General features: G+C 37.3%; 1 protein-coding gene across 1 annotated transcript in view; it reads left to right on the top strand.

The window, feature by feature from the left end:
- ABCB1 (ATP binding cassette subfamily B member 1) overlaps positions 1-17,028 on the top strand; it is a 108,715-nt gene that overhangs the window by 54,152 nt on the left and 37,535 nt on the right. Inside the window, exons 9-17 of the mRNA XM_029928262.1 lie at positions 325-496; positions 2,358-2,471; positions 2,618-2,728; positions 2,909-3,034; positions 3,145-3,348; positions 3,682-3,852; positions 12,863-13,024; positions 14,092-14,268; positions 14,799-14,945. Of these exons, the coding sequence (XP_029784122.1) occupies positions 325-496; positions 2,358-2,471; positions 2,618-2,728; positions 2,909-3,034; positions 3,145-3,348; positions 3,682-3,852; positions 12,863-13,024; positions 14,092-14,268; positions 14,799-14,945 (1,384 nt within the window). The remainder of the gene's footprint in view (positions 1-324; positions 497-2,357; positions 2,472-2,617; positions 2,729-2,908; positions 3,035-3,144; positions 3,349-3,681; positions 3,853-12,862; positions 13,025-14,091; positions 14,269-14,798; positions 14,946-17,028) is intronic.

Below are 17,028 nucleotides of genomic sequence, written 5' to 3'. Positions count from 1 at the left end.
TCTATCTTGTCTTTCCTATGACACAGTGCAAATTCTGGAAGTTCACTAAACATAATTTCACTTATTTTATTATTGTTAAGTCCAGAGAATGATCCTCTGTAATAGTTTCCGCCAAATCTCTGAAAGCCTCAGTTTGCTCTTTTCCAAGAAGGGATTAATATAGTGCCAAAATGATAAGGTCAGTGTGTGGACAAAAGGAGAAAATACATGTAAAACCTACCAACAGGGCTGGGTACATTCTAAGTACTTAATAATTATCATGCTGTCTTGGCCCATTTCATATGATTTATGAGTATATGTGACAGTTTTTGTTACTTCTCCCAGGTACAACAAAAATTTAGAAGAAGCTAAAAGAATTGGGATAAAGAAAGCTATTACAGCCAACATTTCTATCGGTATTGCTTTCCTGTTGATCTATGCATCATATGCCCTGGCATTCTGGTATGGAACCTCATTGGTCCTCTCCAATGAATATTCTATTGGACAAGTACTCACTGTAAGTGATGTTTTGTTAAGAAGTGAATCTCTCATGAAAACATCAGTGAAGTTGAGTGGTGTTGGCTTGAATGATATTGGAGAATAGATTTTGAAGAACTATTGAATAATACAAAGAGCCATGTGCTTCTAGATTGAAAGTAGAAAGGAAATTAGATGTATTGAGTAACCAGTATTGTCTTTTTTTGCAGATCCCTTGCACAGTTTTTTCTTGCAGCCTAAATAATATTACTGATCTCTGTAGCATGAACTTTCATTTGCTGAGATTATTTCTTTGTGGCAAGCTCAATGCTAAGCATTTCGATGTTATTTTCTGATTTACTCTTCACAGCCACAAATGGCAAAATACACAGTTTAACTATTTTTCAAATTCTTTTGAATGATAGCTAGTCCAGCTTCCAAAATTATGGAAGTATCATTACTCCTCCTTAAAAAATACCCTTGTTTGGAGGTTCTCTGCCTTACAGACCTTTGTACAATCACAGAAAGCTTGCCATTTGATGTTATCTGCTTTTATTTAAAAATGGTGAAATGGTTCACGAACCAAGCTCAATCTGTATCTTGATCTAATAAACCACATACTGTTAGAAGAGTGACCCAGTTCCTTTTTCGTAGGCCACGCACATGTATATTGTTAGTGCCAGACCATATTTTGTTAAGTCCCTTAAAACAGTTTCCTTTCTCAGGAGCCAGATTTATAATGTGGATATAATAATCGTCTCATCCAAAAGGTACAAATCTATTTAGTTAAGAATGGTTTTTACCACAAAGCTTTTATTAAGATAGTAATGCTGTTGGTGAACCTAGGTTGCAGTAAGAAATGTGTTCTACTTAATTGTAATGTTGATAAGCAGTTTAAAATCCTGTATTCATTCACTGATCCTAGATCAGCCTCACAAACGAAGTGTGCAGAATAAGAGTAAGAACATGGGATTTGAAATCAGGCCAAGTTGGTTCAAATTCCAGCGATGCTACTTACTAGCTATGTGGTTTGGGGTGGCCACCTAGACTTTTCAAGTTTATGCTACTTCTTTTGCCAAATGGAAATGGAAGGAATACTTTGCCCTAACTTTCAGTGTACTTGTTAAGTTCTAACTGAGAAAATGAATAAAGAATTACTTAACAAAATACCTTCTATATAAATTATTGGGTAATACAGTATCTTTGTGACATAGAAAGAAATCACTAGTGATATTAGTTGTCTATAACCCTGAAGAAAAACATTTTCATTTTGGCAAAATGAAAAATACAAAACCTGTTCACCAGACCTCAAAGAGAACACGGTCTGTTAGAAGGAAAGAAGACCTGATAAAGAATAATGCCCTAGATGTATGCTTTATCACTTATAGGATGTTTTCACATATACTGTGTCATTAGATACAACTCTGAAGTTGTCAGGTAAGGAAAACAGACAGAATCCTCCCTACTTTTGCAAATGAAGAAATTGAAGCCCCCAAGCCCTAGGAGAATTGCTTGAAGACATACAGCCCATAAATGCTTATCTAGAATTTGGACCTTGGTTTTCTAATACTCCTATTGATATTTGTCTCCCCTATGCCCTGCCAGTGATGTAAACCAAACTTTTTAGCCATTAAATAAATATATACTAGAATTATTATATTTTGGTCCTGCAAAATTTATATCATTGTTTCACTGAGCAAGTAAGACTAATTATGCATTGTAAATCAAAAAGTATTTAAACTGTTAAAATGTTTTTAACACCAAGTATTCATAAGTTGCCTTGCCATTTCTAGCTGCAAAAAATAAAAAATAACATTTAGTTAGCTATGTTAGAAGAAATTTGTAAGAAAAAAATATAAGAAACACTAAGTAATTTGATGATTTTCCTTCACGTTCCTCAGGTCTTCTTTTCTGTATTAATTGGGGCTTTTAGTATTGGACAGGCATCCCCAAGCATTGAAGCATTTGCAAATGCAAGAGGAGCAGCGTATGAAATCTTCAAGATAATTGATAATGTGAGTCTGGGTTAGCCATTTGTCCATCTCTCTAAACATTTTTCTCATTAAGTCAACTTCTTTATCACTTTATCTAACTTTCCACAGATGTCACTAAAAATAGGTATTGTAACCTAGTAAACCTTCTGAAATTTTATTCTGTTTAGAAACCAAGCATTGACAGCTACTCGAAGAATGGACACAAACCAGATAATATTAAGGGAAATTTGGAGTTCAAAAATGTTCACTTCAGTTATCCATCTCGAAAAGAAGTTAAGGTACAATGATAAATGGATGATTCATCAGTGATTCCATTGCGTACTGGATGTGAAGTTTCTGATTCTTTTAGTGATTTTTAAAGAAGTGTATATTTAAACCTAGGTTTGATTTGAGTTGTCAGTCCATAGTCCCAGTATCTGTGCATCTCCCTTAAGTTTACTTCTCATTCATTCTGTTAGATCTTAAAGGGCCTCAACCTGAAGGTTCAGAGCGGGCAGACGGTGGCCCTGGTTGGGAACAGTGGCTGTGGGAAAAGCACAACGGTGCAGCTGATGCAGAGGCTCTATGACCCCACAGATGGCACGGTGAGGTGACTCTTGCCGAACTAGATGCTGCAGCAATCAGCAGTTACCATTGCACATTTCACATTACAAATCCGCAATGCATGGAAGTCAACTTATTTTTTTATTTTCAGGTCAGTATTGATGGACAGGACATTAGGACCATAAATGTGAGATACCTTCGGGAAATTACTGGTGTGGTGAGTCAGGAACCCGTGTTGTTTGCCACCACAATAGCTGAAAACATTCGCTTTGGCCGTGAAAATGTCACCATGGATGAGATTGAGAAAGCTGTCAAGGAAGCCAACGCCTATGACTTTATCATGAAACTCCCTAATGTAAGTCTTCCTCAATCTTTGTCATGCTCGAGAGTCAAAGAGTAGAATACTGGCTAATGCATAAGAAGTTAGGAATCTACTAAAACATAGTGAACCTTCTAAGAAGAAAGATAAAGATTACTTCAGATTTTCAAGCTCTAGCACCATCAACTAGTAGTAGGCATATTTGTTAAAAAAAAAAAAATGGTGTTGGTTATTGCTAAGTGTAAAGGAACTGGACTACATTGCCTGTGGGCCTTGGGTTGTTTATGGGATTACTTCCCATCTTAAAATGTGACCTGAGATAGCTTGTTCTTTTGCTAACCACCCCCTCCTTTATCTTCTGTGTTGTAGAAGTTTGACACCCTGGTTGGAGAGAGAGGGGCCCAGCTGAGTGGTGGACAGAAACAGAGAATTGCCATCGCTCGGGCCCTGGTTCGCAACCCCAAGATCCTCCTCCTGGACGAGGCCACATCAGCCTTGGACACCGAAAGTGAAGCAGTGGTTCAGGTGGCCCTCGATAAGGTCTGTGAGCCTCAATTCAAACTGACCTGATTTATGAGCATAATAATTATTTTAACATTATTTTTTAAAAGTGATATTTCTGATGGCTCTTAAAGTGATGCTTTAAGCCATCAAAATGAAATCTCTAGTCCTCTTTAGACCTGTGCATTCAATTTCTGATTATTGCTTTTTTAAGTAGAAATGAATAAGCTTTCACTGAAAGGTACTTGGAAATTTTTTAAATTAGACAATGAGAAATATAGATTCAAATGAAAATTGGTCTTCATTGCAGTCTTGAAAACGTGGCTTTAGAGATAACCCAGTTATTGAGATGTTCTGCTTTTGCTATTGTCAACAAGAGGAAAATATAATTTGAAGTTTCACATTTAAAATTTCCAAGATGTTAGAAACCTACCTAGGCCCTGAAAATTCCTTGACTGTCAACAGAGTTTGACCTTCCTACAACTCTCGAGTTCACATGACTTGTTCACCAAATCAGACTTGAGTGCCCTGTGGTGGACACTGTGTGCTTGGTTTCCGGCATGTATCGGTAACCAGGCTAGTTCTGTGAGGACAAGGAATGTGAAGACCCCCCCCCCTTTTTTTAAGTTTTTATTTAAATTCCAGTTAGTTAACATACAGTTATTAGGTTCAGGTATACAATATAGAGATTCAGCACTTCCATACATCACCTGGTGCTCATCAATAAGTGCACTCCTTCATCCCTATCCCCCACCCCCCACCAGCCTCCCCTCCAACAACCCTCAGTTTGTTCTCTATCGTGAAGAGTCTTTTCTTGGTTTGCCTCCCTCTCTCTCTTTATTTTCTCTTTGCTCGTTTGATTTGTTTCTTAAATTCCACACTTGGTATTTGTCTTTCTCTGACTGAATTTATTTCACTTAGCATAATGCTCTTTAGCTCCATCCATGTCATTGCAAATGGCAAGATGTCATTCTTTTTTATGGCTGAATAATATTCGTGTGTGTGTGTGTGTGTGTGTGTATGCTACATCTTCTTTACCTGTTCATCAGTAGATGGACACTTTGGCTATTTTCATAATTTGGCTGTTATTGCTAGTGCTACTATAGTAAACACTGGGGTGCACATATCCCTTTGAATTAGTATTTGTGTATCCATTGGGTAAATGCCCAGTAACAAAATTGCTGGATCATAGGGTAGTTCTATTTTTTAATTTTTTGGGGAATCTCCATACTGTTTTCCACAGTGGCTGTACCAGTTTGCAATCCCACCAGCAGTGCAAGAGAGCTTCTTTTTCTCAACAGCCTCACCAACACCTGTTGTTTCTTGTGTTGTTGATTTTAGGCATTCTGACAGGTGTGAGGTGATGGCTCACTGTGTTTTAATTTGTATTTCCCTGATGATGAGTGATGTTGTCATGTGTCTGTTGGTCATCTGGATGTCTTCTGTAGAAACATGTCTATTCATGTCTTCTGCCCATTTTTTAATTGGATTATTCATTTTTTTTGAATTGTTGAGTCTTATAAATTCTTTCTATAATTTGGATGCTAACCCTTTATCAGATATGCCATTTGCAAATATCTTCTGCCATTCTATTGGTTGCCTTTTAGTTTTGTTGGTTGTTCTCTTCACTGTGTGGAAGTGCTTTATTTTGATAAGTTCCATTAGTTCATTTTTACTTTTGTTTCCCTTGCCTGAGAAGACATATCTAGAAAAGGTTGCTATGGCCAGTGTCAAAGAGGTAACTACCTGTTTTTCCTCTAGGATTTTTATGGTTTCAAGTTTCACATTTTGGTCTTTAATCCGTTTTGAACTTACTTTTGTATTTTGTATAAGAAAGTGCTCGACCTTAATGCTTTTTGCTTGTGGCTGTCCAGTTTTCTCAATACCATTTGTTTAAGAAACTGTTATTTTCCCATTTGATATTCCTTCCTGCTTTGCTAATGATTAATTGACCATATCGTTGTAGGTTCACTTCTGGGTTTTCTGTTCTGTTCCATTTATCTTTGTGTCTGTTTTTGTGCCAGTACCATCCTGATTTGATCACTATAGCCTTGTAATATAGTTTGAAGTCTGGAATTGTGTTTCCTCTCCCTTTGCTTTTCTTTTTCAAAGTTGCTCTGGCTATTTGGGGTATTTTGCAGTTCCATATAAATTTTAGGATTGTTTTTTCTAGTTCTGTGAAAAAGGCTGTTGGTATTTTCATGGGAATTGCATTAAATCCATAGACTGTTTTGAGTAATACAGACATTTTAACAATATTTGTTCTTGGCAATCCATAAGCATGGAATGTTTTTCCATTTCCTTGTGTCATCTTCATTTTCTTTCATCAGTGTTTTATACTTTCAGAATACAAGTCTTTCACCTCTTTGGTTAAGTTTATTCCTAAGTATCTTACTGGTTTTGGTGCAGTTGTATATGGGATGTTTTCTTAATTTCTTTTTCTGCTGCTTCATTATTGGTGTGTAGAAATGCAGCAGATATCTGCATATTGGTTTTGTATCCTGCAACTTTACTGAATTCATGTTTCATTGCTAGCAATTTTTTGGTAAAATCTTTTAGAGTATCATGTCATCTACAAGTAGTGGAAGTTTTATGTCTTCCTTGCCAATTTGCATGCCTTTTATTTATTTGTGTTGTCTGATTGCTGATGCTAGGACTTTTAGTACTCTGTTAAATAATAATGGTGAGAGTAGACACCTCTGTCTCATTCCTGACTATAGAGGAAAAATTCAGCTTTTCCCCATCGAAGATATTATCTATGGGTTTTTCTCTTTTTTTTTTAAATTTATTTTATTTTGAAAGAGAGAGAGAGAACGAGAGCAAGCATGCAAATGGAGGAGGAACAGTGAGAGAGGGAAGGTGAAAGAATCCAAAGCAGGCTCCCCACTCTCAGCACAGAGACCTACATGGGACTTGAACTCACAAACTGCGAGATCATGACCAGAGCTGAAACCAAAAGTCAGATGCTCAGCCAGCTGAGCGCCCCCAGGTGCGCCATCTTGGGGGTTTTCATATATATCCTTTATTATGTTGAGGTACCCTCTAAATCTGCTTTGTTCAGGTTTTTATAATGAATGGATTTTTTGCTTTGTCAAGTGCTCTTTCTGTGTTGATTGAAATCATCAGATGGTTCTTTTATTAATGTGGTGTATCACGTTGATTGATTTGAGAATATTGAACTATCCTGAATAAATTCCTCTTGATCGTGGCAAATGACTTTTTTAATGTATTGTTGGTTTTGCTAGTATTTTATGTACTAGTACATAGTTTTGCTAGTATTTATGTATTGCTAGTATTTTATGGAGAATTTTTGCATCCATGATCATCAGGGATATTGGCCTATACTTATCTTTTTTAGGGGAGTCATTATCTAGTTTCAGTATTGGGATAATGCTGGCCTCGCAGAATGAACTTAGAAGTTTTCCTTCCTTTTCTTTTTTTTTTGTTTTTTGAAACAGTTTGAGAAGAATTGGTATTAACTCCTCCTTAAATGTTTGGTAGAAATCCCCGCTGAAGCCATCTGGCCCTGACTTTTTTATTTGTTGCGAGTTTTTTGATTACTGATTCAATTTCTTTGCTGGTTACAGCCTGTTCAAGTCTTCTATTTCTTCCTGATACAGTTTTGGTAGTTTATATATTTCTAGGAATTTGTCCATTTCTTCCAGGTTGTCCACATTGTTGATATATAGTTTTTTATAATATTCTCTTATAGTTATTTGTGTTTCTGTGGTGTTGGTTGTTATTTTTCCTTTTTCATTTGTAATTTTATTTATTTAGGTTCTTTCTCTTTTCTTTTTGATAAGTCTGGCTAGAGGTTTTGAGTTTTATTTATTTGGTTTCATTGACATATCCTATGGTTTCCTATATCATTTATTTCTGATCTAGTCTTTATTATTCCTTCCTTCTAAGGCTCTAGGTTTTATTTGTTGTCTTTTTTTCTAGCTCCTGTAGGTGTCAGGGTAGGTTGTTTATTTGGGATTTTTCATGCTTCTTAGAGAGAGAGACTGTTTTTGATGCATCTCAAAGGTTTTGGACTTTTGTGTTTTCCTTTTTGTTTCCATGTATTTTCAAATTCCTTCTTTGATTTCCTGGTTGACTCATTTATTGTTTAGTAGCATGTTGTTGAACCTCCATCTATTATGGTCTTTTCAGATTTTTTTCTTGTGGGTTGGCTTTATTTCTTAGCAGTGTGATCAGAAAAGGTACATGGTATGATTTCAATCTTTCCGTATATGTTGAGGCTTTTTTTTTGTTGCCTAATATGTGATTTATTCAGGAGAATGTTCCATGTGCACTTAAAAAGAAGATGTATTTTGCTGTTTTAAGATGAAGTGTTCTGAATATATCTATTAGATCCATCTGGTCCAGTGTGTCATTCAAAGCCATTGTTTTTATTGTTTATTTTCAGTTTAGATGATGTGTTCATTGATGTATGTAGATGTTAAAATCTCTTACTATTATTGTGTTATTTCAATTATTTCCTTTATGTTTGTTATTGTTTTATATATTTGAGTGCTTTCATATTGGGTGCATAAGTACTTGTAGTTGTTATATCTTCTTGTTGGATTGTCCCCTTTGTGATTATATAATACCCTTCTTTGCCTCTTTTTACAGTCTTTGTTTTAAAGTCTAGTTTATCCAATATAAGTATTGCTACTCTGGCTTTGTGATAAATGTTTCTCTACCCCCTCACTTTCAATCTGCAGGTGTCTTTGTGGCTAAAATGAGTCTCATGTGGGCAGCGTAAAGATGGATCTCATTTTTTTTATTCATTTCTGATACCCTATGTCTTTTGATTGGAACATTTAATCCATTTCCATTCAAAGTAATTGTTGATAGATACATATTTAATGTCATTTTATTTACTTGTTTTGTCATTGTTTCTAGAGATTTTCTCTGATCCTTTTTTGTCTTTGTCGCTTTTGGTCTCTCAGTTGCACTCAGGGTCCCCTTTAATATTTCTTCCAGGGCTAGTTTACTGGTCACAGACTCCTTTCATTTTTATTTGTCTGGGAAATTCTTATCTCTCTTTTTATTCTGAATGATAGCCTTGCAGAATAGCATATTCTTGACTGCATATTTTTCCCATTCAGCACTTGAAACCTGTCATGGTGTTCCTTCTTGATTTGCCAAGTTTCTATTGAGAGATCTCCAGCTAGTCTTATGGGTTTTTCCTTGTAAGTTAACATTTCTTTTTTTCCCTCCTTTTAAGATTTTTCTTTTATCACTATATTTTAGAAGTTTAATTACAGTGTGTCATGGTGTTAGCCTGCTTTTGTTGATTTTAATAGGAATTCTCTTTGTCTTCTGGGTCTGGATTCCTGTTTTTTTCCCCACAGATTAGGCAAGTTTTCTGCTCTTATTTCTTGAAATAATTTTTCTGCCCCTTTTTTTCTCTCTCTTCTTCTAAGATTCCTATAATAGGAATGATATATGCTTGATGGAGTCAGTGAGTTCCCAAAGTCTATTCTCATATTCTTCAATTCTTTCTCTCTTTTGTTCAGCTTTATTATTTTTCATTATTTTGTTTTCTAGGTCACTATTTCTTTGATTCTTCCAGCCTGCTGTTCATTGCATCAGACATGTTTTCAATCTCATTTATTGCAATCTTCATCTCTCATTCTTTTTTAACTCTTTTATCTCTGTAGTAAGGATCTCCCTGATGTCTTCTATTCTTTTTTCCGGCCCAGTGAGGATCCTTATGATTGTTGCTTTACATTCTCCATCAGGCATGTTACTTATATCTGTTTTGCTTAGTTCTCTGGCCATGCCTTTCTTATTCTTTTATTTGGGATAAATTTCCCTGTCTTAGCATATTCTAAGTGTCTGCCTTCTTTTCTATGTTAGAAAGGCCATTTATGTCTCCTGCTCCTGAAAATAATGGCCTTATAAAGAAGTAGTCATGGATTATCCAGGGCCTGGCACTTCAGGGAGTGTCTCTGGTGTGTACTGTGCTGTTGTGTTTTGGCTGCTCTATCCTTCAGGTCAGGCATCTGCAGAGATTCTTCTTGTCCGCTGTGGGCAGTGTTTGATCCCTGGCCTGAATGTGGTAAATTGTAACTACTTGTGCTCTGGTCCGCTTGTGAAATGAGACTTGATACCAACTCCCCAAAACTGAGGCTCTGCAGAACTCTCTGTTAAGGAGATACGGAGTGGGCAGGGGTTTGTGTTGGTCTTGGGAAGACCCACTCTGAGTCTGAGGCAAGCCTCAGTCCCACCAGAGCACTGGGGTGTGGAGCTTGGTGTAAGCAAGTCGGGGAGCCTATGTTGGTGCTATGCTGCTGTGCTGCTTCCTGTGGGTGGCTCTGTGTTTACACTGAGGTAGGGGAGGGAAATGGTGCTGGCCAGCTCCCCTGTTCCCAAAAGGCATCGCCATGAACACTGCCTCTCAGGGATGCAACTCAAAGAGCAAATAATATCCTCAGTGTGCCCCAAGCGTTTTTCAGATAGCTGTTTACATGCTATTTGCCCCCAGATTGTTTGCCTGCCTTCTCTCCAGGAGCAGTACAGTCTCCTCCTGGCACTGTCCCGGGCAAGCCCACTGACCTTTAAAATTCCAAGCTTTAAGCCCTACTTAAAGAAGTCACAAAATTCAGCCCCTCATTTTTCCAAGTCAATGGCTTTGGGGAAGTATTCTCCTTATGCATTCCCCTGTGTGTTCCTCTCTCTCTCACCCTTCTCCATGACCATGGTTCCCTCCCCTAGGCAGCACCCCATAAACCACATCTCTGCACTTCCTAAATTCTTCTGTGTGGCCTCTTCTCTCCCTTTAGTTGTAGAATTTGTTCTTTCAGTTTTCAGGTCAATTTCTGGGGGTACTTAGGATGCCTTGATAGTTATCTAGTTGTATTTGTGGGAAGATGAGCCTAAGGTCCTCCTACTCTGTTGTTTTCCATTTTCTTCTGGAATGTGAAGACTTTTTTACCCAGAAGTGCCTTGAGTAGAAATGTCACAATAGAGTGTGTAGATGAACACATGCTTTCCCCTTCTCTAATAACAAAACAACACTGGATATTCCTTTAAAAACATCCTTTCAGTTTGTTGAATAGATTGTTGAGGGAGGGAAAAGCAGGTTACTAAAAAATTTGTGAACCAAAATAGAGGCAGATGGGATTATGGCTGCCATTTCCCCCTGCACTTTGCTTATCTGTAATTTTACATCTGTGTTTTCTTATTATTCTACAATGAAAGTATATTTTAAATTATAAATAAAAATGATTTTAAAAGGTGGCACTAAAAATATTTTTCCTTTAGGGCACCTGGGTGGCTTAGTCAATTAAGCATCTGACTGCAGCTCAGGTCACGATCTCATGGTTTGTGGGTCAGAGCCCCATGTGGGGCTCTCTGCTGATAGCTCAGAGCCTGGAGCCTGCTTCAGATTCTGTGTCTCCCTCTCTACCCCTTACCCACTTGTGTTCTGTCTCTCTCTTTCAAAAATAAAGAAATGTTAAAAAAATTTTTTAATATATTTTCCTTTAAAATACATATTTTAGAATTCCACATACCACTCGTTTTCTTAAAAAAAATCCAAAAAATTGATCCATTATCTTCTCTTACGTCTAGTTGCTAACACCTAATATTTCTGTGTCTATTGTTTTTGTCTTGTCAGAGTTTGCTACTTCTCTTCTTTATATTGGTCTTAATACATCTTGTTGTTAGTTTGGGAATTTTATTGCTAGTTCCTGGAGAGAAATACACAGTAACATAAGTCTTAAGCCTTGGGGAAAGGGAAAAAGGTGAAAGAAATCCCAGATAATTTCTGGTTCTATATTAAACTCTGTTAGGCCCTGTTTGAATTTTTTTTTAATTTTTTTTTAATGTTTTATTTTATTTTTGATACAGGGAGAGGCAGAGCATGAGAGGGGGAGGGGCAGAGAGAGAAGGAGACACAGAACCGGAAGCAGGCTCCAGGCTCTGAGCTAGCTGTCAGCACAGAGCCTGACGCGGGGCTCGAACCCACGGACGTGAGATCTGACCTGAGCCGAAGTCGGAGGCTTAGCTGACTGAGCCACCCAGGCGCCCCGGCCCTGTTTGATATTAAAAGAAAGATGATACTGAGCATTTAAAAACATTTGAATAGCTGTTCAGGGGTGCCTGGTTGGCTCAGTCAGTTAAGCATCTGACTTTGGCTTAAGTCCTGATCTCACAGTTTGTGGGTTTGAGCCCCAGATTGGGCTCTGTGCTAATAGCACAGAGCCTGCTTCAGATTCTCTGTCCCTGTCTCTCTCTGCCCATCCCTTGCTTGCATGCTCACTCTCTGTCTTTCTTTCAAAAAGAAATACACCTTAAAAATAAAATAAAGAACGGGGAACTCTTTAAAAAAAAAAAACATTTGCATAGCTCTTCAGTTTTTCCATAATGCTTCTTTGTAGGAGAAAGTACCATTTATTAAGCACTTATGCATATATATCATGCTTTGTACATGATATTTGGTCATCACAACTACTGTAAGAAATGAGTAGTAATATTATCTCCATTTTATATGTTAACAAACTGAGCCTCATATAAGTTAAAGGATTTGGATAAAATCTTAGAATTTCTAATTGGAAAAACTAAGATTTGAGTTCAGATCAGTGTGACACTGAAGATTGGACTTTGCTGCTTCACAGTCATTGTCCGTCTTAATCATCCAGAAATCCTGTGGGATGGGATGCCATGATTCCCCATTCTGACGCCATGTAGCCTGAACCAGTATTGCACTTTGGCCTATGTCTGCTCTGATTGGCGAGGGCCTGGACTGTACCATTTTTTACTTTGCATAAACCACTTATTATTATTGTACACTGAGGCTGATCGAGGTTCAGTAAAATATTTAGAAGTGTATATAATATTACTATGTGATTATCATATTTGTGTTACTGTTTATTATAATAAAACATCTTTTTAAACCATTATCAATTGACTATACATTTATTGAAGCAAGAGACTACCTTATATAGTTTAGGTGGATTTACAGTGTCCAAGGCATTGATGTTCAGTAGATCTAGGTTGAATGAATTTTTGCGTAGAATTGTTTATGTACTCAAAACCCTAATCTTGCTCTCCTTAGGCCAGAAGAGGCCGGACCACCATCGTGGTAGCTCATCGTTTGTCTACAATTCGTAATGCTGATGTCATTGCTGGTTTTGATGATGGAGTCATTGTGGAGAAAGGAAATCATGATGAACTCATAAAAGAGAAAGGCATTTACTTCAAACTTGTCACGATGCAGGTATAGTCCACCTCTAGAATTTTCATGAAGTATCTCAGGTATAAGCTGATTTTGTGTGTTTAGTACTATAAATGTTACTTGACTTGATTTTCTTAATCAGTGTAAAAAATAATTGGGGAATTCAGACCAGATATTTTTCTCATTTAAAAGGAGAGAAAATAAAGAAGGATAATTAGAGAAGATTCAAAATTTAAAAATGTTGAAAGGTAATCTATTCACCATAGTAGGCATTAGCTACATGTAGCTATTGACATGTCAGTGGTAGTTATTCTGAATTGAAGGATTATAGTAGAAAATGCATACCAGATTCCAAGGATGTGGTACCAAAGAAGAATGCAGTAAGTTTTTACACTGATTACATGTTGAAATGCCAGTAGCTTGAATATATTAGGTTATATATATTTTGAATATATTAGGTTAAACCAAATGCACAGTAAAAATTGATTTACCTCTCACATTTTTTAATGTGGCCACTGAGAAAATTTTATTTATTTATTTTTAGGCAAAAAAATTTTTTAACGTTTATTCATTTTTGAGAGACAGAGCATGAGTAGTGGAGGGGCAGAGAGAGGGAGACACAGAATCTGAAGCAGGCTCCTGGCTCTGACCTGTCAGCACAGAGCCTGACATGGGACTCAAACCCATGAACCATGAGATCATGGCCTGAGCAAAAGTTGAACACTTAACCAACTGAGCCACCCAGACTCAGAAAATTTTAAATGACAAGTATGCATCGCAGAATGGCTTGGATCTTATTTCCATTGATAGCACTAGTCCAAAGCAAATATGATTGAGCCCCAAACACCTACAAAAAGGAGATGATAGCATAAGATACATGGAAAGGATGTCATGTTATTTTCGCATAATTAAAGAAGCAGTCCTTCTTCAGTGGTTTTGATTTTCAAGTATATCACACATTCAGACATGCACAGAAACCCTCAGGAACTTAACTTAATCCTTTCCTATAATGATGTAAATTACTTTCTTTGATAGTTGATGTTTGGCAATTAATTTTCATTGCTTTTTCCCAGCCTAACCCACATGTGCATATTTCTTGTTTATTTTAGACAAGAGGAAATGAAATTGAATTAGAAAATGCAATCGGTGAATCCATAAGTGAAATTGATGCCTTGGAAATGTCTCCAAAAGATTCAGGATCCAGTTTAATTAGAAGAAAATCAACTCGCAAGAGTATCCATGCATCACAAGGCCAAGATAGAAAGCTTGGTACAAAAGAGGACTTGGTATGGAGGAGGATGTAGAGCTATGTCTTCAACCCTCTTTCTGTGGCTTCTGTAGTTTGGTGGGGTGTTACGGGTCGGAACAAAAAAGGGTTATCCAGAATCCTCCTGTCCTATTTCCCAAAACCTTCCACAGACCAAATCTCAGTATGTTAGGCTCAGGTTAGAATGTATGAATGAAAATTTATAGGACAAGAATTATAGAATTAGAATTTATAATGTTAATGAGATTCTAAGGGGTCTTCAAATATGAATATCTCTATTCTTTAATCCCTCCTTATAAATCTTTTGTCGTGTACCAAGTGTAATGTTCCAAATGTGAGGTTGACTGTGGAAACAGCATTTATTTCTTAAAATACAAAGGGGTAATATAACAATCTTTTTTAAAAAGTTGAATAGCCCCAACTCACAAGAAAACAGGAGTAAGAAATCTTTATTTAAAAATTTGTACATATTGAAGAACTGTGCATCATTAAGTCAAATAAGGATCAATTCTTTTTGTAACTAGCCTGTTGTCATATTTTGTTTTCCAGGATGAACCTGTACCTCCAGTTTCCTTCTGGAGGATTCTAAAGCTGAATATCTCTGAATGGCCTTATTTTGTGGTTGGTATACTTTGTGCTATTATAAATGGAGGCCTGCAACCAGCATTTTCAGTAATATTTTCAAGGATTATAGGGGTAGGTGTTTATATCCATTTTTTGGGATTGACTTTGAGTCTTGACTAAAGAATAAGTTGTTTATATTTATAAGCCACAGGCCACAAACAAATGTGGACTTCATATGAAAGTCTGCAACTTGAAGATACAAGAATGCAAGTCTGATTTGTGATAGGAAGGCCAATTTTTCAAGCCTTCCTTCGTTCTTGCAGTCAGTTGCTCTCTTAGGGCCCAGATGCCTCAGAGAGTCATGTAACAGACTAGATGACTCTCTCTTGCCTGCTGTCACTGGGCTCTGAGTAAACATCATGAAAAGTCCTGTCACTAGCATGCTTGTCAGACTGGCTTGAGACAGAGCCGTTCTGGGACAGATACACTTGTCAGGACATGTGCAGGCCTGGCATGCAGCCTCTGTGCAATGTCCATCCCACTTGTTAAGATGAAAACCAAAAGCCGCTTCTGAAAGGTTGACATATATTGGCTGTACCTGCTTTAATGATGGAATTTTTTATAGTAAGCTACAACCCAGGCAGGAATGCTGTCTGTTTCATGGTACATGTTCACAAATCAAGCTGAGGATACCTTTGCCTTCATACCTGCCAGAAACATGGCAGAGAAAGAGGTGGATCCCTACATGAAGGATGCCAAACACTAACTTGTGATTATACCAAAAACTACATAAATATTCAGCTCTCTACCCATGCCTGGCTAACTTATTTCTGGTTGATATTCATATGTTTAATGTATTCATTTAAGAAATATTTATTTCAGAGACTCCACTTTGCCATATTCTATTCTTGGAGGTGAAAAATACCAAGAAGGAGTTAAAGTGTCTGATTGCATAGAGCATATGTTCTAGGACAGGGGTTAGCAGACTTTTTCTTTAAAGGGTAAGATAGTAAACAGTTTAGATTTTGAGGGCCAGATGGTCTCTGTTGCAAATGCTTAGCTCTACTGTTGTAGTGCAAAAGCTTCTATATACAACACAGAAACAAATGTGCATGGCAGCATTCCATTAAAGCTTTATATAAACATTTGGCTGATGGTCCACAGGGAGCTGATCCCTGTTCTAACATTTGTTGTACAGTCCGAGAGGTAGACAGTTTGCATCATCAGGAAAAAAATGGAAATGGACTAGTTAGGAACTATTTGGCTGTGTGTAACAAAATATCAGCCTAAGGATTTTATATTTTTCTCATTCCTCATGTAACAGTAAGTCTGGAAGCAGTTGATCTAGGACTAGCACACTGGTTAGGCAGCCAGTTACCTGCCTTGTTGAAGGTTTGTAACAGAGTTGAAGGCTGTGGGCTCTGAGTTAGATTGTTCAGCTTTCTCTCTTGGGTCATCACTTCCTGGCTGTGTTAACTCACACAGGTTAATTAGCCTCTCTTAGCTTCAGTTACCCTCTGTAAAGTGGTCATGATGATAATAAACTTTAGGGGGCAATTGTAAGGAAAAAGGAATAATATACATGAAATTTGTATAGAAGAATATCTGTCACAGAATAAGAGCTCACTGATTGTTAGCTTTTGTTGTTGCCATAACTCATCAAGAAAAATTAATTTAATCTCCTCTAAAGGGCTTTTTTTTCCTTTACAAAGTATAAAGTTGAGTGGATTGGATCAGGAGTGTAGCTCTATTACAAGACAGTTTGGGCCCACTGTCAAGGGAGTTGTTTTCTTTCCCTGTGAAGTGGTTATTCTCTGTGTTCTCTAAGCCCCAGACATCCTGTTAGCCTTCTTACCATCTCTGGGAAGATCTCCGTGTGTGGTGCTGAGTCAGCTGGTTGTCTAGCCAACCATCCACTCACAAAGGCTGACTCAAGGAGGCCTGGGCTGAATGAATGAGTTCCTCTCTCTAGTTTACAAAAACAGCACCGGTAGGTTTGTTTCCAGTTTGAAATATGCAAATTGTAAAACAAATTGCCATTTAAGGTGGTTTCCCATCAAAAGAAGAAGACAGCACTTGCTCTCATTTCTACTTTACATAGTAGGTATGGCTCTTGGGGCACTCATTACTCCAGGAGGGGTGCACAGAAAAAGTAGTGGATCCATTAGGAATGGCAGGCCCATTCTCAGTCCCTAAGGAAGACGGAGTACACACA

The sequence above is a fragment of the Suricata suricatta genome, chromosome 2, assembly GCF_006229205.1.
Source record: "Suricata suricatta isolate VVHF042 chromosome 2, meerkat_22Aug2017_6uvM2_HiC, whole genome shotgun sequence".
NCBI classification, from domain to species: domain Eukaryota; kingdom Metazoa; phylum Chordata; class Mammalia; order Carnivora; family Herpestidae; genus Suricata; species Suricata suricatta.
Note: the sequence above shows the minus strand (reverse complement) of the source record. Positions and strands in the feature narration are given on the sequence as shown.